Below are 26,388 nucleotides of genomic sequence, written 5' to 3' on the forward strand. Positions count from 1 at the left end.
AATTGTTAATTTCCATTTATTGTAATGATTGCCATATACTGTTGAGTATACTGTAAAAATGTTTAACTTGTGAATAATTGTTAGTCCAGAGGAACATCAGGAAAAGTATCAGTGATATATAGGTAGTAGTGGAATGTAACTAAGTACATTTACTTAAGTACTACAAGTACAAATTCAAGGTACTTGCTCTTTACTTGAGTATTTACCTTTTATGCAACTTTATACTTCCACTTCACTACATCTCAGAGGGAAATAATGTGCTTTTTACTTAGTGTGACCGCTTTAGTTATACGTATCTCCAGATGTGTACGTTTTTAATGTTTACGATAAACTGAAGGATGAAGTGTTCTTAGTGGGTTAGAAAATCCTCATTCTTCTTAAGTTAAATAATAATTTAAAAGCCTCTTGGATCAGCAGAAAACTGCATAGAAACACATCATGATCTTATAGAATATGATGCATTGCTGTAGGCCAACAGTTTATAAAGGAGTTTTAAAAAACATCTACAGCAGTAAAATGCAACATATACATTAAAGCAGGACCAATCCAGAAACATCATATAACACACTGACAGAGTACATTTTACTGCACAATGAAAATGTTTACTGATAATACTTCTACTTTTACTGAGGTAAGGTTTTGAATGCAGGACTTTTACTTGTAAAGTATTTTCAGAGTGTGGTATTAGTAAAGGATCTGAATACTTGTTCCACCACTGCATGCAGGACTAATACTGAATAACAGTGGAGTACATTGTGTTCTCTCATCAGAATCAAGATGCATTCAAATAGTATATGTGAGCCTGAGGAGAGCCGTCTCAGCGGAGTGTTTCTGCTGAAGGCCAGAATGGAAATCAAAAATACATCGCTATCATCCAGCACGTCTTAAAGTAGCCTAGAGAACACGATTTCAAGGATTTTGGACAAGAAAGCCAGCAAAGAGTCAGCAGGGAACATAGGCTGAATGCACTTTAAATAATGATGCAGACACAATAGAAACTATGAGGACAAATTGTTCCACAGCATGTAATAGATAGAACCTTCATATGAGAAATGGCAGATGGCAGGATTATCAGGATTTTGCATCAAATATTTGTATTGTAAATATGTTGCGTCATGTTTAGAGGAGGTGAGAAAAGAAGCCTGTACGAGAACAGGTGGTGTGAAAGAATCTGCTTGAGTTTTCTGATTTGGTGGTTCAAACTGATGACTTTCTCATCATGAAATGATGAATTAACTCTCTTCTCTGATTAGTAATTAGATGACGGAGTGGTGGGAATGCTGACGGCAAAGTGGAGACAGAGGGCACAAAGCCTTGTTTCACCGTTTCATTTTTTCCAGCAACAAGTCTGTCGGTCAATCTGCCATCTGCTCGTCTTTCTGTCTTCATAACATGTCACTCTGCAGAGTGAGTCACATAGCGCCATATATTCTTAGGTATATAACAAAACAGCAGTCAACATAGAAAGAGTACCACAAACAATGCATAATCATAATGCATAAAAACAAGATATTTTACATCAGATAAACTGTCTTCCCTCTGCTTTAGATCAACATTATCATCAGCAGTGTATGCTGAGGGCTACACTCACAGCCCTAAATAAACATTAACATACATATGAGGAGGCCCCCCTGGTAACTTTGCATGTGTACTGTACATGTGTGTGTTTTGGGCTCGTTGGGGGCTTTTTTGCTGAATTACACCATCTGGGTCAAAGGGGACCATTCTCAGTAGGACATTGAGCCAGGATGTTACAAACTGAGTTTTTTGTTCTAGTTCTGCATGATCGGTGTAGTTGTGGTGGGGTAAGTTTGATAGTGTCATGATGATGAACCCCAGCGCCAACCTCCTGTCAGGGTTTAAATTAAGACCATAATCACACTGCGGTGCTGCAACCATGACTCTACAAACAAATGAAATACCTCAGTTAATATGGGTCCAGTCCAATGGAAGAAAAAAAAAATTATAATAATATAATTATAATATTATTATTAATAATAATAATAATATCAATAATAATGTTTGTATTGACTTTCATATGAGCTGTAATGGCTCAAGAGATGCATCACACACGACAGCTTTAACATCAACGTTTCCTGAGTCTGTGTGCGCGTGGGACTGTATGTGTGAGCGCACGTGCGCGTGGCCTCTACCTCCTTCTGAACCCCATGCAGTCACCCCGAGCCCTCCTTTTCCAATCTAGGCCCGGCCTCTAGCACGCGCCACCTCATCTAGTCCAATCACAACGCAGGGAATTCCCTCACCCCCCTCTCACCCCCTCCCCTCCCTCCCCTACCCAACAGCCAGCATCACGACGCGCGTGTCACTTCCGGACTCGTTTGGATGAGAGCCGGTGGATGTTGGGAGTCGTCTCTCGCCGCTGCTGCAGCCCGGATGAACTGACAGCCGTGGTGAGTTCTCTTTTTGTCGTTCAGGTGCCCGATTTGTGATGCGCGTTTTTATATCCAGATGTGCGGGATGCTGCTGCGGTGCCCCCCTTCCCGAAAAATAACAGAGACAACTGTAATTCAAAACCTTTATTCTAAAAATAAATATATAACATTAAACTTCCTATGTGCTATTAATTTGTCATTTAAAATGACATGTCTTGCTGTTATACTACATTAAATTGCCTTCTTTAGACATGATATTCAGCTTATGCCCATCATGCGTTAATCACCTCGTATGGCCAGCGCCTAACAAATCATTTTGCCAAACAAATGAAGATGAAATGAATCATTAACAGCAACAGCTGTTTGAAATCTTTTGTTTTGAAATGCTAAACAGGAAGTTGACTCGCCACCGTGGCGTGGGTGACCCTCGGTGCGTCTGGATGTTGCAGCCTGAACATCTGTTGACACAACCATTATAATTGCATCTAAATCCATCATATGTTGTGTTTCCTTTGTTCTCATCTTAATCTTTTAGTATTTCACTATAGCTCATATACTCATATACTGAAATACAGCATATTTTAACCCTTTTAAAAAATATATTTCTTTTGTTAGACATAATTATACATTTATGAAATGCACACAAATACGACACACTTTTACAACACGTGTTGTAATAAAAAAACAGAACTTAGAATCTGTGTCACCTCACCACAGTCGTCACTGGACGTTTAAAACCTCCATCTGCTGCTGGTCCTCTTCTAAAAGACCCTTTTTTTTTTAAACACAGCTGACGTGAACTGGCCTGTGGCAGCGGTCACCAAATGATGCGAGCTCCCGTAAACTCCGGACAGAGACGCTATTGTCTTGCGAGGAATGGTCCGACATGATTAGAAAAACACGCAGACGCGCACTCGTCCTCCTTGGAAAGCATGTCTTCTCACAAGTGCGAGAGAGGAGAACGCGAGTCAGAGTGACAACTGCAATAAGTACAAGTTTTCTTGGTTTTTATGTACTTTACTTATTTTATCTCCTAGAGAAACTTGCATAAAACAGATGCAGATACTTTTTTAAAACATTTTTTTATAATTAGCTGAAAGTAAATAGGCCGTCACGTCTGCTTATGTTTGCACACAAGAGCAGAGAAAAGCTGCCGTCTGATCCACATAATCCAGCTGGCTGTGTTTTCACTCTCAGTGAAACCACCTCGGTTGATTTTTTGCAATCGCTTAAATATGTCCCTATTTCAAACAGCCTACATTCAATGTGTGCAAATCTGTTCTGCACCTCCACACACCCACGCACGCACACACACACCACAGACATCTCTTTCTCACACATACACAGTCTGACCCTGGAGACTGAGTCGTGTGTCGCTGCAGTCGTTTTCACCACAATGGCCATGTTGAACTTTCTTGCGAGGCTGCAAAGGCCGGCCTGCTTAGCTGAGTGGGCCGAAAGCTACGATGACGTCGGTGCACAAAAGAGCCCATTCACACAATCTCTCCGAGGAAGCAAATACACAAACACACACACACGCCAGCCAGCTCACCCCACCACTACACAGACCGTGTCACAATATTACCCAATTAATCCTGCTTGTTGCATAAAGCCACCTACCCGTTTCTTGTCATTAAAAGGTAAGAGATTAGAGTCGAGCTGTGGTGCAAAGTTTTTAATCAGCTGGTAAATCCGGGCTTAGTCGAGTCTTCCATATGAATTAAGAGGTGATCGTTCTGCTCACACAGATGCGTGTTAAACGGCAACGCGGTGCGACTACAAGGTGGATGTCTTATCTTCATTCATGCGTTGAGTCTTCACTATTCCTACAGGTTGCAGCCTCCTCCCCTCTGTGACCTTATCTGTCTGTGTAATCTGACTCGTGGTACCCGGTACCCACACAACAACAGCACCCGTCGCTGTTATGTCACGCAGGGCTGAAACGATTAGTCGATTGTTTACCAGAGGATTAATCAACGTTTACTGGTCCCAGCAGTGTTCTCGGTGTTAAAATCATTGCAACTTTAATATCTTCCGGTTTATGGATAATTGTCAGCCCCGAGCGAACGCTTTGAAGACACCACCTTGTGTCAATGCTTTGATTTTGACCGGTCTTTAACATCACAAAGCCTTCAGATTCACTCCATACTAACCAATACAATGAGAAACCAAACAATTGAGCTGCTAGTTTGCAAAAAAGAATGGAATTTAAAATGCTGGCTGCATTTAAAGGAGCGGTATTTAACATTCAGAACATTAATTTAGCAGCAAACAACTACCATCTATGTAAAGATACAGTGGAGTAATGTTTACCTGAGCAGAGAATGAAGTCTCTCTGTGTGTGTGTGTGTGTGTGTGTGTGTGTGTGTGTGTGTGTGTGTGTGTGTGTGTGTGTGTGTGTGTGTGTGTGTGTGTGTGTGTGTCTGTGTGTGTCTGTGTGTCTGTGTTGTTATCAGAGCTTCTCTGTTCTTTGTTGACATAGCCGAGTCGGCCGAGCATGCTTTTTGTGCAATGTCTGTTTGTATAGAAGTCTATGAGAAAATGACTCTACTTCTCTCTTGATTTATTACCTCAGTAAACATTGTAAACATTAGTTTATGGTCTCAATCTCTAGTTTCAAGTCTTCTTCAATACAGCATGATGTTCATTTAGTAAATGATGGTCCATTTAGAGTCAAACAGACCATAAAGCAGGGGATGCTTTAGGGCGGGGCTTACTGTGATTGACAGGTCTCTACCAGAGACATAAACAACGTCTCTACGTCGCTCCTCCGCATTCCAAATACGGTAACTTACGTTCATTGGTTGCAAAAAAAACAACATGGCGACGGCGAAATTGCCGAATTCAAGGCTTTACAAAAGACCTTCAGCTCATTGTCAAAACAGCAGAAGAAGAAGTCTTGCAGCACCGTGCACCTGTTGATGCTCTGCTCTTTTCTTCTATCGTCTGATTGTTTGTTTACCCCAGTTGTTGCTCAGACTACCTCTCTACGGCCTCTATTTCATCAACATTGACTTTCTGCAAAAAGTTAATCTGATTTGAAAGAGACAGTGAAACCGACTATCAAACAGTTGGATGATAGCGGCCGATGCATCTCGTAGTGAAGCCTGCTTCCAGGCCGGGAAACAAGACACCGAGCACAACAACAGCGCCGCAGAGTCCACATCCCACAGGGAACAGATGGTCGTCTGGGAGAGCCCCGCTGATTTATTTATGAGTCTCAAAGGGACACTTGAGAGACGAGTGTTTTTGGGAGACGAGTCGTGCAAGTCAGAGGACAGTTTAGTGAGGGGATGGATGTGCTGCTTCAGGGGAGCAAGATGAGCCTCTCCCTCCAATAAATAATGTATTATTACTGCTGCTAGACTGCCTTCAGAGTGTGTGTGTGTGTGTGTGTGTGTGTGTGTGTGTATTCTCACACCATTTTGACAGGGGGCCTTGCTTATTTTAGCTGCACGACTGACAGTTGATGGACTGAGTAGAAGTGTCAATAAGCATGAAGGTTATTTCTCACACTGGTGGCCTCAAATGGCAGTTTTAAACCATTTAGACTGTATTAGACCCTGTTCGATAATAAGACACCATATATTTACAGAACAATGTAAAAAGACTTGAGTTAGTATATGTTACAAAAACTGCCTTTTTTTCATCTTAAAATCATCGCCCATCGGCGCCCCGTCCACCAAAATCCTCAACAGAATACATCCAAACCTCAGCCGTCCGTCTGCTTCCTTCAGAACCTCCACTGGGTCCCACGTCGATGCCAACGATTATAACAATAATAATAATAATAATTATCATAATAATAATAATAATTAAGGTAGCAGTAGTAGTAGTATCATTATTATTAATAATAAGTATACATATAGAGAACTAGTGCTAACAGGAAACCTTTCATCTCATGGTGATGAGATAACCTTAATGCTGATCTCAGTTCAGAACTCTGGACAGCTCCCAAAAAACTCCATCACCTCCCTCGTCGTTCATGATGAGTGTCCAAAGATACAGTGTTGTTCCAGAAGACACACTCCTACAGTAAAGCTGAGGAGATTTGAGGCAGTTTATGTCTACGTCACGGAGTTTAATGGGTTCAGAGTGAACGGTGGATCGGCTAATGGGCAGTTCAGACACTTAACAGTTTGTTCTTTCTGTGTTCTGTCACTCACATTTGCTCATTCAGAAACCTCTCATGCACCTCCTCACACTCACTGTCGTCGGCGTCTGTTAGAGACGTTTTCCAGTCTCCATTTTTCCACTTTAACTCCTCTGTTGTTTCTCGTAGCTTTTCCTGCTGCTTTCTTTCTTTTTCTTTCTCTTTGATATTAACACTGTTAGCGACACCGACAGTTGCTCGCGCTGCGTTCACGCTGTGTTCTCGGTGAGCGAGTGCGTTGGATCAATATGTGCGGGAGGAAGGAGAAGGAACATTTGAAGCACAGAGCCGGTCTGTTTTTGTCGCGTCGTGGGTTTGCCAGTGACACAAATCTCCCTTCTGCTTTTTGCGAGTGCTCGAGTGCATGTGACTCAGCGTTTTGTTTCGCTTTCTGAATGAGTCGAGATTACCGTACTTTCAGGGATCGCTATGAGCGCAGGCACACTCTTGTTTTAAACCCAGTTTCATAATTACATGTTAATGCTCTAATGTCGGGTTAATGTTGTTTATTTTCCAGCAGTGTGGACCTGTGGGCCTTTCATTAAGTCAAGTTCTCTGAAAGAAAGCAAGAAGAAGGATAAGAGGACAGAAGCACAGAGGGACTGACTGCAATAGTTGGAGCTTTTTCTTCTTACCTTCCTCGCTGCTCTCCGACGTCTTCACAGCTCCACCGAGATGAAGCAGAAGGAGGACCTGAACCCCGTGCTGCTGCTCCTCTTCCACCTCATGACGTGGATCTACGCCTCCATCACCTTCCTGCCCTCCTACGTCCTCAGCCGAGTCCCCGGACCCGACGGGGTCCGCTACGGACCCGACGGGGTCCGCTACGGCTCCGAGGAAGAGCGGGCCAAGAGGGCGAAGGCCCGCTCGACGTCGGGACGTCCCGAGGGCCCCTACCGAGCGGTGAGCGCCGCCAAGAGGCTGGCGACGTCGCTGCACCCGGGAGTGGACACCCTGGATAAGGTGTTCGAGTACGCGGCCATGAGGTTCCCTCACAGAGACTGTCTGGGGACGAGGGAGGTGATCAGTGAGGACGACGAGCGCCAGGGCAACGGGAAGGTGTTCAAGAAGGTAAAGAGGGATGCAGAAAGGGTGTGTGTGTGGGGGGGGGGGGGTAGCAGTATAGTGACAGAGTATATGAAACACAACACTAAAGGAATAGTTCCACATTAAACTTATTAGCTTTCTTAGACTTAAATGAAAAGACTTTTCCACCTTTCATAACTGCCCATTGAATTTCAAAGCCACAGCCAGTTAGCCTAGCTTAGCATAAGTACTGGAAACAGGTAACATCATATTTAACATACAGTCACGAGAGTGTTATGAAAGTCTTCATGTAATTCTGTAAGAAATTAAATAAGCGACAAGTGTGTCAAGACATTTGCTTCACAAAGGACGGAAAAAAGAAGAATGAGTCGAAAGAATTGATTTGAAAATAAGTGAGAGGAAACTAAAAATAGAAGGATAAAGGATGTCAGCAGCATTTTAACTGTGGAGTCAAGCTGTAAGATAAATCTTCTTAGAATTGCAATATTTCAGCATTCAAATGTTTTTCTTCAATAGAAAAACTCTCATTTTCAAAGTTGACATTAAGTCTTGATGGCTTAAATTCCATCGATTTTACTGAATGTGGGATAAAAAAAGGAAACAGGATAGAGAGATTGGTATTTCTACAAGGATATAACCCAGAATGTGTTCAAAAAGAAGTGGGAGAATGAAAAAGAAGTTTAATTTGAACGAACATCTATACAACAAAAAGTGTAAACTCTGCCCGACGCAACACTTTGTGTGATCGGTGTGTTTTTGGAGTTTGCACAGCGACTGCACGGCCAACTTTGACCGTACGTCTGAATTACACCGCTAATCCCAACAGCCTGATCCCTCTAATCCAGTTAACCCCGACTGTTGAAACACTTAATGCTGCAAGAACACGTCTTAGCTGATCAGCTCCTGGCTATTGTTCCTCATGACAAGTGGAAAACAGGACTGTACAGTCATCATTACAGCGTGTGTTTGTGTGCACTACTGTTTATTAACCCCTAGGAGCCAGTATAACCTCACTGGTGTGACGCTGTCATCACTGTGTTTGAGTGTTTTATCTTCTTCTCATGCAGAGACTGAGAGTAGAAGAGGAAGCAGTTCTGTTTGGTAATAGTGGAGTGAAACAGGACAAACATGTGACTGTGGGATGTAACTCCTGTGGGTGTTAAAAAGAGATCACAGGATACTGGGCTTTAAATTGTTAAGATTGTGTATCCTCCCTTCCTTTTATCTGCTGTACCTTTGTTGGGAACTAAATGTGACCGTATACCTCTCCGTCCCCTCCCCCCTGCAGGTGGTTCTGGGCGAGTACTGCTGGCTCTCCTATGAGGAAATCCTCACGGCGGCGTCCCAACTGGGCAGCGGTTTGGCATCACTGGGTCAGCGGCCAAAAAACAACGTGGCCATCTTCTGCGAGACGCGGGCCGAGTGGATCGTCACCGCACAGGCGTGCTTCATGTACAACTTCCCGTGTAAGTCCAGTCCGTGAGCGTGGACAACACAGTCAACAAAAGACAAAGAAATACACGAAAAACTATTCAGAATAATCTGTCCAGCTCTAGTTTATGCTTAAAAGACTCTCATGCTCTATATTTGGTTTCAGATATTTGCCACTTTGGTTTTAAAAAGTCTTAAAAACACTGAGATCCACGGAGACGCTCGCGTCCATTGACTGCACCTTGTTAGCACAGCGGCTTTGTTTAACACAGAAACACTTTCCTTTGTACACGACTACCCTTAATACTTAAAATTATATTATCATTATATTTTACTTTTTTACCTAATTAATTAGGAATGAATGCTTGCAAATTCTAATAGTTGAAAAGAGTATTTTTGACTGACTTTTGTACTTTCAGTTTTGGTTGAACTGGACTGAAACTTTAAAGGCGACTCTGTTCTCTTCAGTTTGTTCTTTCCCGCTGAGAATACTTCAAATGTGTCTAAATAGTCTGATCTATAGCCTTTTTTGTTTGGCTGTGTGTGAACACACTTGCAACCTAGAACGACCCAGCTGAGACAGAAGAAGGTCAATTTGTTGCTTTGCTGTTACGTAAGTGTCCCACTTCCTTCCCTCCCTTTTTGTTTTTTCTCCATCTGTTTCATTTTCTTGTGATAGAAACACCCTCAAATGCTGGAAATGGTGCATTTATATTTTATACTTGCACGTCGCACCACTTACAGTTCTCTAAACAAAAAGAAAGCGGTTCTGTCAGCTTGTCGTCATTTAACAAATAATCAGAAGTGTAAAGTTGTCAGCCCCAAATAGTTTTTGTCTTCCAGATGAATCCTTTAACTTTAGCACAAGGCTGATTGTTACAGACATTCTAAAAACCTCTGACGTAAAAAAACAACAACCAATAAATTACTTTAAATAAATAGATTTTTGAAAATTTGAAGAAAAATGAAGAGGTGTTTCTTGTTGCACGTTTAGCCTTCAGAGAGCAGTACAGCAGCAGCTTTCTGCCTAAAGGAATGCCGCACTGATTCACTCCTTAATTTGTTCTGTGCCAGAGCGCACTTCCTTCACTATGAGCATCCACAGCAGCACTTTGAGCTCATTAAACCGGTTCGATTGTCCTTGAAGGACCCTTCATGTCCTCATGCGTGCTTTACTTCATGCTCCATTAAACTGACTCTTAAAAATACGCTGCATGCAAACAGTGGAAGGCCCGGCGCAGTGCGTGACACACACAGCGCGGGGGAGGCAGAAGGGAGTTAAGGGTTGGAGAGACCGATGGAGGGGGAGAGAAGTGAGGGGTGATGGCGTCGGAAGAGGGGTGAGAGAGTCTACGTGAGCATCTGATGTTGACAGAGGCATCAAGGAGTCAGCCAAAGGCCCCCAGTGAACTTAAACACTTGCTGTGTGTATGTGTGTGTGTTTGTGTGTGTGCACATTGTATATTTGCTGTTTATTGGCTCTTTGTCAGAAGGCAAACATGCTCATCATTTAGTTAGTTCTATGCACTTGTCATATATGCCAGTTAAATAAACGAGACACGCAGGCTGTTCTCACACAGACTTCCGATAATCAATGCTCTGTAGTTCGTAGATATCCAGCAAAAATCATAATCGTGAACCAGGACGTTTTAAGACCGCAAAAACCCACACAGTCAAAGAAAGTCTTTCACCCAGGAGACCTTTGTTCGTGTCGCGTGTGGAACGAGAAGTCAACTTTGATCTGTTTGTAACATAACTTCTGTACTTCAGAAAGGCTACTTCTGTAGTTATTTTAACCCAAACAACAATCTTTTTCTAAACCTAGTTCTGTTGCCTAAACCTAACTAAGTAGTTTTGTTGCCAAAAACGAACTAAGTAGTTTTGTTGCCTAAACCTAACTACGTAGTTTTGTTGCCTAAACCTAACTACGTAGTTTTGTTGCCTAAACCTAACAAAGTTGTTCCCTGTAAAGATGGAAGTTTATTTTGAAAAGACTGTATGCGTGTAATGAGCAGAAATTGATACGTGTTGCTTGACTTTTGTAGGAAAACGCATGAAAAATGAGCAGTAACTTGTGTTGAGTCTACAAGATATAACACACGGAAATGACACAGCATACATTCTCCTTATAAAACTGTCGTACAACAACACCACAACTCTTTATAAACCCCAACGACAAGGCTGAAAACCTCTTAAGATTCTCCGTCCGGTGCTACTGAGTGGAGCCTGGACATTCATCAAGTCTTCTGAATTAAAATGACCTGTGTGTGTGTGTGTGTGTGTGTGTGTGTGTGTGTGTGTGTGTGTGTGTGTGTGTGTGTGTGTGTCAAGCTGGAGCCCGACCTAGTGTTTAGATCTCACGGCTGGAGGTGTCATGGCCCTCATCCACACACACACACACACACACACACACACACAGCAGCAGCAGAGCAGGAAGTGTTGGAGCTCCATGACGCAGGAATGTGATGTCACTGAAGCCCCGGTCCCATAAGCCCATGTGTCTGTGTCAGTGTAGGGAGGAGGGGTTACAGACCTCACTACTCTGTTTGTCTGCCTCTCTCTCTACATCTGTCAATCCTCCCGTCACCTTCTTGGTGCAAAAGTTAAGCTGGAGACAGTTTTCTTCCGGAGCTCTGATCTTCCAATAACCACACACACACACACACACACACACGCACAAAACTAGCACACACTTATTCTCTTATATCTGATTTTAAGTAAAGGCAACAAACTCTCCTTAACCCTTAATAGCTCCAACTACTGATGCTCGAATGTGGACGCATGTATGCAAGCAAGCACACAAAGCAGCGCTGCACTTTGTCATAACACACACACACACACACACACACACACACACACACACATACCAATACTGTTTGTATCCCCAAAAAGATGGATTGTCAGGAACCGAGAGCTTGTGACCCATTGGCTCAGAGGCTGTGCTGAGGCCAGATGACGTCATCGATGTGGGAGGAGCTAAATCAGTAGCGGTGTACAGACAGAGTGCACATACATGATGAGTCCTCACACATGCTTCACGGGCTGTAGGATAACTCCGCACACACAGACGTGTCCCTATCAGCTGGTTTAAAGACATTTAAATGATTTAATATATTCACAAATGTAGATATTTAGTCCTCTTTTTCTGTATTTATCTGTGTATCATCTACTACACCTGTTTGAGTAAAACAAATAAAGCAACCCGAGTACATTATAGTGCAGTCCTATACAATAGATCTCCAATAGAGTGAATACACAAACACCTACAGCAGTAGTCTCAGATATATATATATATATATATATATATATACAGATATATATAAAAAGGGACCAAATTGAATTTGGTCCCTTTTTATATATATCTGTATATATATATATATATATATATATATATATATATATATATATACAGATATATATAAAAAGGGACCAAATTCAATTTGGTCAGTCTTTATCTAGGTTATCTTATAGATATGTACTTTCAGTCAGTTACATTATAGAGTTGATTAACTGTCTCACATAACTGATGTGTAAATATACTGAGGAAACAAGGCCAGAAGACTACTTATGATTCAGTAAGTTGTGATAATGGTTTGGTTTTATGTGTGTGTGTGTGTGTGTGTGTGTGTTGCAGTGGTCACCCTTTACTCCACACTGGGAGGTCCAGCCATCGCTCACGGGCTGAATGAGACTCAGGTCACCCACATCATCACCAGCAGAGAGCTCCTGGAGACCAGACTCAAGGTTGGAAGACACACCAACACATAAAACACAGAATCACTCCACATGAGTGTTTAGCCTTGATGAGGGAGCAGCCTACGCTCAGTCATCTGGTTGTAATATTTATGCATCGCCCAATCCTCCCACAGACTCGCAAATAAGACATATAAGCAGTGATGAATAGTGATTATCTTGTTTTTGTAGCCCAATATCACATATCTCAGTGGGCTGCACAGGCAAACACCAGAAAGAACACGTTCTGCTCCAAAATAGTCTTGTGCCAAGAAGATTAATAAGGACATCGTGAAAAAGTAGACTACCTTTGGTAAGACAAATGTAAGAGATCCCATCTTTATGGGCCCTTAGATGTGAAGTCGCAAAAAATATTTAAAGGTTTTTAACAATAGAATGAAAAAAAAGTCCAAAACAACAATACGACATGTTGAGATACATTTCACTTCCTCAGACTCTACAAGTTAAGGTGTGTTTACATCACTGGGTCCTTAGTCTGTCAGTGGTTCCTGGCATGTCATTGTCTCTGGTTTGTGTTAACTACAACAACAATATAAAGGCAGCTGTCTGGAGACGTGCACGTGCTGGATGTTAAGGACCCTTTTGGACAAGTTCAATCCCCAAAGACAAACGGTGCTCCGGCAATTCATCTCCCCTTTTATCGAGGAGGCATAAACACAGATCCTCTGCTCCTTTCACACATCCCCTCTGAGCCCAAATGTTGATAAAGACGATGTGCATGGCTTTTTTTTACTTGTCCAAACCTGGTTTTCATGGCATGTGGATGATTGTCATATTTGTGCTCATGCTTACGTGTGTGTGTTTGTGTGTGTGTGTGTGTGTGTGTGTGTGTGTGTGTGTGTGTGTGTGTGTGTGTGTGTGTGTGTGTGTGTGTGTGTGTGTGTGTGTGTGTGTGTGTGTGTGTGTGTGTGTGTGTGTGTGTGTGTGTGTGTGTTTGTCAGGCTATCCTAATTGAAGTCCCGAGGCTGCAGCACATCATCGTGGTGGACAGCACACCGACCTCGTGGCCCGGCTATCCACGTGGCATCAGCGTCCACAACATGGCTGCTGTTCAGAAGCTGGGAGCCAGGCCCGAGAATGGTAAGCCGCAAAACGGAGAAATATTTAAGCAAGAGGGTCCTGGGCCAAGATGGCAGCGCAAAGGTTTCATACAAGCACAACATAAAGAAGAAGAACAAAACGGCAAAGAGCTAAACTAACATAAAAAAATAAATTCACATGAAAGAGATAACAAACCTAAAACAAACCAGCAAACTGCATCAACGAAAGAATTGTCATTCAGTAACAGGACAAGTATCCTTAATCCTGTTTAGGTGTTCACCAAAAACAATGCAGGTTCTAGGAACTCATTTGAATTCATTTGAAAGCATGATCGGGAGGCTGCAAGTACTGTTTTTGCCGCCAGTAGAGAGCGTAGATACGAAGGCAGTTCTTGTAATATAGCCGTGTAAAGAAAAACAACATTTTCATACAAACTGCAATCACGTGTGCGTAAAACCGAATCAGAGACAAATCGATGAACTTGCATGCATAAATAAAATATGATTATAATCAATTGCTGATAGAAGCGTCATTTTAATTCACTTTTTCCTTGCAGCAAAAGAAAAAACAGCCTTTGTTTCTGTAGTAGAAACATCATTTCACTCTTAGTTTGTTTGTAACACTCCATCCACATGAAAATTGAATTTACATTAAGAACATTGCAACACAGATTATGAATATCAATCGTGAATGGAATAGGACCCAATATGGACCCCTGTGGGACACCATTTTGTATATTTAAAAAGCTTGAAAATAAACCATCAAATTGGACACTTTATGTTCTAGTTTTCAAACAGTGTTTGAAGACAGGCCTTAACAAGCCACGACATTTAGTAGCTCAGAGGTTAGTAACAGATAGTGCCTCTCTTAATGGGATGGTCGCGGTGGGTTTTTCCTTGGTATCGGTCCCATTAGGTCATGTGAATGAGGAAGTGTTCACATCTGTATCAGATTAAGGGGCGATACGATGCTTATTCGGCGAGTTGATTGGACGGATGACGAGAGGTCATCGCCCACTCTTCGCCTTTCATTGTGGCCGCTTGAACTGAGTGACCTAAAACAAGAGAAGCTGGTAGTGTCATGTGCAGATAAAGAGGGAAGGAAGTAGGTTTGGGAAGGGGAGGATGGCGCTCTGGGATATAGGGGAGGGTCATGTTTATACACAGCACTGTTAACTTCACATGACATCAACTCTCAGAGCACACACTCCTACGTACCTCGTATCTGAGTAAGAGGAAAGAGGAAGAAGAGAGGCCCTCCCCTCGTGACTGCTGTGTGATTTATCTTCATCCTCTGTTTGGGTTTTGTTTCCGGGGCGCTCAGACGTCTTAGTTCTGTTTTTTTTGTTCCACACCATGCTGAACACGGAGGAATGAAGTGAACGCTGCTGCTAGCAGAGCAAACCACCACCTGGTTTTGTTCCCCCCTTCAACTGTCATTCCTTGATTTCAAGAAACATTTGCGCAAAATACGCATCCCTCTCATTAATTTCAACGCCTTCTGGCTAGACGCTGTATTGGCATATCACGTACATGCATTCACACATTCCTTTGTGACGAGGACAATGTATTTATACTGTCCATCCAGGGATCGTCACCACAGAAGATAGAATATTTGCTGTTGTGGTAACTTTTCCAGAGTAGTAAAATCCTGTTTCACAGTGTTATAAACCGCCGTGCAGTATTTAGGTGTCTGATATGCTTTCAAATTCACAGATCTGCGACTTAAGAGTAAAATATTTTTTGCTTGGATGCCATATCAAAGATTGCATCCATGCAAAAACTTGATTTACGGCCTACAAGACGAGAGGAAGTCCAACGTAAACAAACACTAAACTGACAGCCAGAGCTGGATTCAACTGAAGATAAAATAGTGCCAACAAATGTGCACAGTCTAAGTCCTGATGTGATGAAAGAGCAGAGACGGAGAAAAAAAGAAGAAAGTGCAAGAGAGTCAGAGGAAGATGAGAGAAAGAGGAGAGATGGTGTGTTTTTCTGGTCAGCACAGTCAGACACAAACTCTCCAGTGTGCCAAGAGTTGTTTAATATCACAGCTGACTATTTTCCATCCATGCGTTTGAACACGGCCTCAATTGAATTACAGGAACTAAACATTTCCTCGGCCTTTGACACTCAGTGCGTCTTCTTTTATTAATGGAACACACGGAGGCTTTCATTCCAAGAATGTGTCTGCGTGGACAAAAGCATGGCTGTTACTCTGTGCTCTTGTGTGTGTGTGTGTGGTCAGTTGATATATAAATGCAATATATACACAAATCACAGCGTGATGTCACGAGCCATTACTGCGATGCGGTTTTGTCACATTGCAGCAGCACGTGAGCGTAAGCAGCCGCTGCCGTCGGACATTGCGGTCATCATGTACACCAGCGGATCCACGGGCATACCGAAGGGCGTCATGATCTCTCATAGCAACATCATCGCTGGCATCACGGGCATGGCCGAGCGGATACCCAACCTGAGGTAGGTGACGCAAACCCGTGAATAAAAATCCATGTGATGTATGTATGAGAGTAAAGTATGGACTTTATACTTGAACATCGTTTGGTCAGATTTTGTCGTCGAGTTTAATTTTTCTTTAATCAGATAATAATTGTAACTAATTGTAGCCAAAATTCCTGTATGGCTCCTTGTGTTCAACCATTAACATTTGAATATTCTGACTTATTTTGTTACATTTTTAAAAAAATGGTTTTGTACAAAAACATGCTGCCCGTGCCAAGAAATAGTCCAAGAAGTAAACCCCTCTCAAATCGCAAGTTAATCGTTTTTTTATGAGCAAGTTTTTAGACAGATTGTTACCTTTGGGCAGAGTCGGTCTAGCTGTTTTTCCCTGTTTCCAATCTTAATGCTAAGCTAAGCTAAGTGGCTGTAGCTTCATATTCAGCATACAAACATGAGAGTGGTATCAATCTTCTCATCTAACTCGCATAAGCATGTTCCCCAAAATGTTGGATCTATTTCTTTAAACTAAACCAATTCAAGCTATTCGACTGGTGGACCTTTTGATGGAGGAAGTGATATTTCCGGGACCGGTACACCTAAATCCAAACAAGCTGTTTAAATGTCATTCTATCAGCACAGTGAGGACAGTAACTTCCTCTTCTCTGCTGCTTCAAAAACTCTGCTCTTTGATTAATCTCTGCTGTCTCTGGCTCTTTGCTGTCGGCTATGAGGTCAGACCAGACAGCGGTGGGAGGAAATGCAGACGGAAGGGAGTGCGTTCAGTATGAGCGGAGGAAGAAACTGGGAGGATGGGAGTTAGGGGGAGAAAGATGGAGGTTAGAGAGGTTACAGATATCACAATCTCAATCAGACTTCTAATGAAAGGGATGGCTTTCCTGTGTGTGTTAAGTAATATGACTGTGTGTGCTCGGAATTGATCCTTCGCTAAGCCCCCCCGCCCCCCGTTGCTACTCCATCGAGCCATCAGAGCTACGATGGAGCCCACACTGTCACTAACTGCACTTCCTGAGCAAAGATTATCCATTAGAAGCAGACAGAAGGGTCTACAATATGTGTTTGAAGGATATATTCAGGATGACAAACTGATTAAAACGATGAAGATAGAAGCTAAAGCTACAGATCACAGTGTAAGAGTGAACCACCGCATCAGCTGGAGATTGAGACAGAAAACAATGAAATTAAGGAACAACACTGTTCCTGTAAAGTCGGGTTTTTCACTGTTTCAGTCATTAAAAAGCTAATTGTGTAGACATTCAGTATATCTCAGTAGCGTAGCATAAAAGTGCTGCCGCTAGTTAGCTAGTTCCAAATCCACTAAACCAGCTTGAAAAATACTAAAATATGACACGACTGCATAAGAGTCCACGGAGGTTGCTACGCTAACCAATGCTACGCTATAATTGGCCAGTCTGCATTCGAGGGGCAGGACTTAGCGAACGGTCAACTGCAGACACGTCCAATTGTGATTCCTGAGAATCCAGAAATACTTGAGATAAAGAGAAGGCCAGCAGATCATTTTTAAGTCCAAGCAAAGGAAAAATATGGCCCCTATTTTGTGCAGACAGTCTTTCTGATGCACTGCATTCATCTTCTAAAGATTGTAACTACATGATTTATGACTCCAGAGATCATGAAGGTTTTGTATTAAAACAGATATTTCATGTGTGGAGGACATTTATTCAGCTTGGTGAACTTCACCAGGCTTGAGTGAGATGTCACTGACTACTTTCGGGTCTCAAACAGTGCATTGAAACAGTGTGTTCCATGTGTGTTCACAGCGAGGAGGACACCTACATCGGCTACCTGCCTCTCGCCCACGTGCTGGAGCTCAGTGCGGAGCTCGTGTGCGTTTCTCACGGCTGTAGGATCGGCTACTCGTCACCTCAGACTCTAGCTGACCAGGTAACTGTGTGACTGAATCTGGAACGCTTTTTTTTTTGCATTTCATGCAAAAATCCCTCTGGGAACCAATTATTGTGCTTCTTTTTCCCCACCCAAAGTCAACCAAGATCAAGAAAGGAAGCAAGGGGGACACCAGCGTCCTGCGGCCCACTCTGATGGCAGCCGTCCCGGTACAGTTCACTCAACACTTTGCATCGTACAGTGTAACGTTTGAGAAGCCTCAAACCTTTACGGTGTCTCTCATTGAGTCTCTGCAAGTGGTTCAAACGCTGCTTTTTTTTAATTTGGCAGCAGGTCAGATTCCACTCTCTTTGTTCGTAGTCCAGCTGTGGAGAAGCAGTGACAGATCTAACAGGTCCAGGCCTGCTGGACTCTGTCTCTGGACGGACTGTGACGTACATACTGTCCTACTGCTGGACAATCTCTGCTCTTCATCACTAAACAATGTTAAGACGCCCAGGGGCGTAGAAATGGCGTATTAATCCGTTTTCAGCAGCGAGGACGCCAGGATGAGCTTTACTCAAAACCCTGCAAGGCTGTATTTATTTAGTCACTCAGGAGGTGAAGGGAGTTCCACTCTTCTTGAAAGGAGTAATGACAAAAGTTGAGCTGGGGTCTACTTTTTGTGTGTGGCTAATTTCCAGTGGTTGATGAGATTGTGTAAGGGAAGCATTACGTCATGATGGGCTTTCTGAATTAAGTTTAGAGAGCTACGAACTTTGCTGCTGTCGTCTTGTTTGCCAATATTATTATTTTTTTATCTAATAACTCAAAGTCAAAGGTCATGTTAAGTGTTGAGTTAACGTTGAATGACGCAACATTTTTATATTCGAAGATATGACGGAACTTTAACTGCCGTGAAGATATTTTAAAAACGACTGAACCCGCCGACGATAGCTTATAATTCCATTTCTCTCGTTGGTTGAACTGTAAGCCGGCTAGTTCTCTCCCTCTCTCTCTCGCTCACATCATGCGCTCCACCTCCTCCCCCGTCTCCCAGTGGTCGTAGTGTAAAGGGCAGAGGGCCCCAGTGTCTGGAACCATTCACAGCTGTAAACAGAACGTGAGAAAGCCCCATGTGGTTATCCCCACGACGCACACACACGTACAAATTGTTTGCTGTGATATGACAACGGGCTGCTGCGTGAATCCTGTGTCGACTTCCTCTCTCACTGCTTTACCCACAAACACACACACACACACACACACACACACACACACACACACACACACACACACACACACACACACACACACACACACACACACACACACACACACACACACACACAGGCCAGCTGTTTGTTTTGTTTTTATTGTTTTTGGTTTGTGCTCTTTTCCCCATTTAACTGAATCCTGCTTTTGAAGACGCTCTGCTGATTTGGATGATGATGTGTTCTTGATCTGTGGGCTTCAGTCCTCTCCGCTGGAGGCACTTTGTCAGCAGGAAACTCAAAAACCAAGTCAAGTCAGGAATGAAACTGAGTCCTGGCCAAGAAACGAAATTATACCAATTCCTTTGATATTATGGTTCTCAGCACAGTTTTGTTGCTTTGTATTCCCATGAAACAAAAACTGCATTGCCAATTACATTTTTAATGTATTTTCTCCCGGATGACGTTTTTTTTTCTATCACGAATAAGTTTGTGATCATGGCGTAGAGAGGATTTTTTGGGGTGGATAGATGTCTCAAACAAACAGGACTTTCACCCAGGAGACCGCTGTTCATGTTCCGTGTTAAACAGAAAGTAAAGTTAATTTACATCCGTAACTTAAATAACCTAACAAACTTATTTTAAATACACAAATCACTTAATTCACTCTCATGAACTCACTTTAATCTACATGCTTTGCACCAACCAGGCGAAGTAAATTACTGAGAGGCTGGTGACGTTTTAGCCATAAACTGGTGATATGTGGTGACTCAGTCGTTCAGCTTTTTTCTGCCCCCTAGTGGTCAAACATTAAGTAGTGCAGCTTTAAAAGCCTCAGTTATACTTTCCGCATGGACGTTAGCTGACGTGGAATCATGACGAGGAAATGTCGGAGACAAATCTTTTACACTCTGGTTTCTCCTGATGACAGTATGAGAAAAGTTATGTTTTTTAACGAAGCATGTAAACATCTTCTAGTAGAAACCCAAAATACGCGTATGAACCTGAAAATGAACAAAAGGCAAATAATGCAAATTCAACCTTTTGCTATTTCACAAAATTTTGATTTGTTTGTATTTTTTTTGCTAATTGTTGTACTTTTCCCCAAACAATAGTCAAATATATTATACCATTCACACATCTTATCTACCTTGGCCTTAACCAAACAATGACGGTGGGAGAAGTTAACTGCAGAGCTCTTCTGCTACACAGATCGGCTCTCGTGGATTCCCTGTTCCCCTCTGGTTTAGTGGGTCACTTGTGAGTAATCCGTAGGGGAGACTTGCTGTTATGCAACTAAATTAAAGAGCATGCGTGTCCCACATTCATGTGTTCCTCTGGACTTATATTAGGAGAAAGTTGTTCCGTTCTTTAAGAGTTCTGTTTTTTTTACGAGCTCTGGCATTCTTGAATTTAACATTTGGGGATTTTGATCAAAGGAACATTTGGCATTGAGAGGTTGACTACAGACTTCAGCTTCCTTACGCTTTTTTTTGTTCTTAACCCTCGAAGAAATATACTAAAAGAAAACAAGCCATGCACTTGAAAGATATTCCAAATGTCTTCCACAAGAATAGATGATCTGTGCTTCAGATCCCATACTTAGATTCTCCATTTAAAAAGGTGCTGGCGCTCTGGCTGGGCCCCATATTAGGAGCTGCAATGCACCTCATATCTCTCAAACTCGTATCTTTTTACCAGGCAGATAAGTGCAGAAACAAGATTTACTGGCCAACATTTATCTTATCCTCCCATAGCCGCGTGCTTCTCTATCTTATCTGCTCCTCTCAGTCGTACATATTGCCTCTGCTTTTTCTTCTTATTGTGCATTTAGTCCCACCCGATATCTCATCACCTCTCTTTCCTTCTCCACCGTCCTGGTTCCAGGAGATAATGGATCGCATCTATAAGAACGTGATGACCAAGGTGGAGGAGATGAGCTGTGTGCAGCGAACGCTCTTCACTCTGGCGTACAACTACAAACTGGAGCAGCTCGCCAAAGGAAACAGCACACCTCTATGTGACAGGTGTGTTTGTTTTTCACTTTGACGAGAGTTTATAAAGAGCTTCTTCACGGTATTCGTCAGGTTATTCTCGCCAATCATTTCTGTTCGTTCCATCCAGGCTGGTGTTCGGGAAAGTGCGCGCTCTGCTGGGAGGTCGGACGCGAGTGTTGCTGTCAGGCGGCGCGCCGCTCTCCGCCGCCACGCAACGCTTCATGAATGTGTGCTTCTGCTGCCCGGTGGGTCAGGGGTACGGCCTGACGGAGACCTGCGGAGCTGGGACCATCAGCGAACGTAAGCAGTAAAGTCAAAGTGGTTTATCGTTAGAGAAGAAGAAATAGGAATAATAAGAAATAAGATATCCCGGCACAAATCGGAGAAACAAATGACATTCCCATCAGCCTCAGCTCGATGCTAACAACTACTTATTAACTACCAATTTAAAGTAGTCATTTGTTCCAAATGAAGATTCATTAACTGGAAAAAGTTGCGCATTATTGTGCAACTGTGGGAAGTTGCTTGGAAAACGCTGGAGTTTCCACAGCCTGGGGGGCAGAGATAAAAGCAGGCGGAGGGACATGAATACAAGGATAAGAAATAGGAAAATACTGATTAGATGAACCGTATTGTGCGTGGGTTGTAGTTAATGTTAACTGTTTTGAAAAAGAAGACAGTGGTGTAGAAAAAAACAACAACATGAGCAACAAATCTGCGCTGAGAGCCGAGTTAGCATCACGATTTTAGCCTGTTGGGAAATTAAGGGATGTGAGCTCATGTTTTGTAAAATAAATAAAAAATGATTGTCCCTCCACAAACATGCAGACATTCCTCACTAAAGAGGGAAATAATGTTCTTTTCTCTCAATAATGTGCGTTAAAGAATGGCGCTCATGTCTGTGGTGGAGACGGTTGTCCCAATAATCGTTTTTTTTAACTTTGCAGCTAATCTATTAGCTTTCATTGACGACACATTTGTCCCCAAAAAAATAAACAAAGACCAAATGGAAACGCTTCCGGCGTTTCCCAGGCAGACCAGCTGCCCGTCGCTCTCCGCTGCGGTCTGGACAACACTGTTTTGTGGACATTCCTTTGGGAACAAGTGAGGTTGCGTCGCTATGGCGCTAAATGTCGTGCCAAGCGATGCTAGTGTGTTTCCTGATCACGTGTGTTTCGTCTGTTTCTAGTGTGGGATTACAGCACCGGGAGAGTGGGCGGGCCACTGGTTTGCTGTGAGATGAAGCTCCAAGACTGGGTGGAGGGTGAGCCACACACACACACACACACATCATATCCATAACATCCATGGAATGACACAGCGTTGAATGGATTCTCAAGGACATGCATCAGCCCTTGTTTGCTTTTCTTTCTTTGCATGTAATCTCATGCACACTCTCTTCTGAGTTTACCAATCCATCCACCGTTAATCATTCCCCAGACCAGTGAGACCTAACCTTGTAAGGAGAAACATTCTTCTCGTCTTTCCACTCCCGCACAACTTCAGTCTTTTTGTACGTCAAGGGATCATAACTCATTTTGAATACCCTCAGTTAAATCTTGATACTTATCAAGTTGAGTTTATTGCCTGCTTGGCTCGCAGAGCAGAAATAGAATTCAGAATAAACAATAAGCATGTCAGAGTGTAGCAGAATCTGCATTTTTTTGTTTTGTTTTATTGCATTTTCATTCTCAATCCGCTGAATTTTACTTCCTGCTTTCAGGTGGTTACCGTAGATCCGACAAGCCGCATCCGAGAGGAGAGATTCTGGTTGGCGGACCCAACGTCACCATGGGATACTACAAGAACGAGGCGAAGAACCAAGACGACTTCTTTACGGACGAGAACGGCCAGAGGTGGTTCTGCACAGGAGACATCGGGGAGTTTCACGACGACGGGTGCCTCAAGATAATTGGTGAGGAGAGGCAGAGGATATACAGCTAGTCGCATAGATGCAGATCAACACGTGGGGTCATCTGGCTTTGTTCGGTTGCTTCTACATAAACATTATTACTCAAGACTCCTGGATTGACACCGGTCAGATACACACAGATCAGTGTCCTCTTCCCTTCTTTTTCAAGAAATAGAAACATATCCACACTTGAACTACAGATCGTGACAGAGCAGCCGTCTCTGCTGTGTTTTCCAGATCGTAAGAAAGACTTAGTGAAGCTGCAGGCGGGCGAGTACGTCTCTCTGGGGAAGGTGGAGGCCATGTTGAAGAGCTGCTCTCTGGTCGACAACATCTGTGCCTACGCCAACAGGTGTGTGTGTGTGTGTCTGTTAGCGCATCCATTATAAAGTGAGTTTAATGTTTCAAACGTGTATATCAACACACAAATTATGAATTACAGCTGGAATAGGCTGTTAAAACATGGTTGTGTGGCTCAGACTTGCTAGGATTCATGAAGTTGCTTCTTCTCCATCACTTACTAAATGTTAAAACTTCACAAAGTGGCTAAACCCGTTTTTTAAAGATATTTGGAGAATGTGATCTGTTCGCGCTCTGCTCAGCCGTGTTTCCATTCCCTTTTACGGGAAAAAAACGTCACTTGGTGAAGAATTGATGTTTGGGCTCCATCACCTTATTTGGCTGAACCTTCGCTCGCTGGAATAACACACAAAACGCCAGCGTCGCTTCATAACCGCACTCTGTTCTTCCTTTCACTTTAACGGCCCTCTTTGTCATCCCCTCTCTCCTACCCGCTCTGCAGTGATGAGACGTACGTGATTGGCTTCGTGGTGCCCAATCAGAAGCACCTGCTGGCTCTGGCCGACCAGTACGGCATCCGAGGCTCGTACGAGGAGCTGTGCGGCAGCAAAGCCGTGGAGGAGCTGGTCCTCAAGGTCATCACCGAGGCCGCTCTAGCAGGTGAGAGGAGGGTCAAAAGGTGAGGTTTTTGTGAGCGCCAAGGGGTTGAGTTAACGCTTCGTCCTCTTCTGTCACAGCCCAGCTGGAGCGCTTCGAGATCCCCCGAAAGATCTGCCTGAGCCCGGACCCGTGGACCCCCGAGATGGGTTTAGTGACTGACGCGTTCAAGCTCAAGCGCAAGGAGCTGAAGACGCGATACCAGGACGACATCGAGAGAATGTACGGCGGGAAGTGACGCGTCGGTTATCCTCAAAAGCACAGACCAGCACTCTGACCTCTCTCAGTGCCCTCTCACTGCCCCCTCTCAGCCTTCCCCATGAACACAAGAGACCTGAATCTGTGAAGAAGCTTAAAGTGTAGGCAGTCACCGCTTCCATCATGGAGGCAACTTTTGTTGTAGAATTTGTAACTAAAGAAAGGCTGAAAAAGAAAAACACAAACACTGCTGCCTTCCCCCCCCTGCTTTTTCCCCTCCTCGCCCAGGTGTATGACCTCTTTGTGGGGGATCTTTATTGTTCCAGATGTGAGTTATGAAACAGCTGATGTTGTCTGTTGAACTCTCTCTGAGTGCCAAGCAGCAGAAGCTCAAGAAGGTTGTGCGGACATGTGTGTCGTCTCGTTGTCTTTGTGCTCGACGAGACGTTAGATCGGTTAAATCTTTTCCTTTAGTTCGTTTCTTTCTTTTAAACGTAGAGGTATGAACATCCTTCCTCCTGCAGGTCAGGAGACGGTTAAGTCTTTTGTTTCTTTTTTTTGGTCCACATGTTTTGAGTTCTGTGGTTTATTTTGTCTCCCACCCACAGTCGGGACTTTGACTCTCACGGTCGTGGGACGTCCCGCCCGTCAGCACATCTTGATACCAAAAGCACAAAGTCATTTGAGGGCAAGCGAGAGCAGGTTGGTAAAAAAAACAAAAAGATGCCGAGGTCATATCTGGTCTAACAATTTGTATCTTTATATCATCAACATTATGGAATCTGACAGATGGCGCCTAATATTCTTATTTAAAAAGAAGAGAAACAAAGATGCACTGTTGTTTAGTCTATTGTACTTTCCTACAGGGATAGTATATACTTTTTTATGTGCAAAAACTGCACATGTACTTGCTTGTTTTACAGATGAAATGACTGTGTAAAACATTGTCACATTTGATAAGTCACCGTGCAACGTGAAAATGGATCATTTTAATGTCCAAATAAGGCCGTTGATTCCAGACGGCACACAAATGAAGCGTTCTCGGTGTGCGCGAGCAGGATTTAAGTAAAAGACAAGTGTGGCTAACGTTTGCTCTGCAGGACTGTCACCGCCAGCTTGAAGTCGCATAGTTTTTTGGTAACGTGCACGAGTGTGACTCATCAAGTTTGTACGCGGCACGAACGTGACGCCATCATCCCTCACAACGTGACACCTGTTGCCTTCTCTTGTGATTCTGAGTCACGCGTCTTTAAATTCTGTTGACCAGCAGAGGAATCACATGTACAGCCTCTACTGTAACTCGAGCTTTATTATCAAGCGACCTGTTTGTGGAGCTCCACTCCCTCTCTGTGCAGCGAGCTCGCCTTGTAACATAAGCGCTTCCAACTATTTATTTGTAAATTGCCATTTGGAAAAAAAATGACCCAAAATGAAGTAAATAAAGAATTGTGTTTGGTCTACATGCAATGAGTGTTTTATTGTTTTTGGAGCAATACATTTAATATCACTAAGTCTACTTAATTGAATTGACAGTAAAAAAGCGCTGTAATTCTTTTGTAGTCAGTGTTTCGGCCTCTTGGGGTGTGAAATTGATGCTGAAGTGACTAAAGACAGACATCTGATGATATTTATTAATGTCTGCACCGTTGAAACAAAGGAACTGAGTGAAATCAGCCGTCACTGATTCAATAATAGTCACAAATTCAAGCATTAATGCATTAATGCTCACCATTAATGCATTAATGCTCACTATTTATGCCGGTGTGGAGACGTACATCAGTGTTGTCGGACTGATTCGTGCAGTGAAGATCTCCAAATGACTGATTTCATTTGGAGATCACGTTTCTAAAAGGAAAGGAGCCATCCTTAGAATGAAATACAAGTTATGTTCATGTTACCAAACCTGCGCTGTTTTCCAAAATCTCAGTTACAACATAGAATTCTGCACTTCCTCGTAGTCGCTTTAA

General features: G+C 43.1%; 1 protein-coding gene across 1 annotated transcript; it reads left to right on the top strand.

Moving 5' to 3' along the window:
- Positions 1-7,221: 7,221 nt before the first annotated feature.
- On the top strand, positions 7,222-25,875 carry acsl3a (acyl-CoA synthetase long chain family member 3a; the record flags this gene model as incomplete). The annotated part of the gene is made up of 14 exons (XM_079166779.1): positions 7,222-7,617; positions 8,882-9,059; positions 12,659-12,768; positions 13,719-13,857; positions 16,148-16,298; positions 18,080-18,203; positions 18,302-18,373; positions 21,245-21,384; positions 21,482-21,654; positions 22,544-22,618; positions 23,078-23,269; positions 23,504-23,618; positions 24,069-24,226; positions 24,304-25,875. 14 exons carry the CDS (start codon positions 7,222-7,224, stop codon positions 24,459-24,461), a joined length of 2,181 nt encoding a protein of 726 aa, XP_079022905.1. The 3' UTR covers positions 24,462-25,875.
- Between the last annotated feature and the right edge of the window lie 513 nt (positions 25,876-26,388).

This window comes from Pholis gunnellus, assembly GCF_910591455.1.
Source record: "Pholis gunnellus genome assembly, chromosome: 9".
NCBI classification, from domain to species: domain Eukaryota; kingdom Metazoa; phylum Chordata; class Actinopteri; order Perciformes; family Pholidae; genus Pholis; species Pholis gunnellus.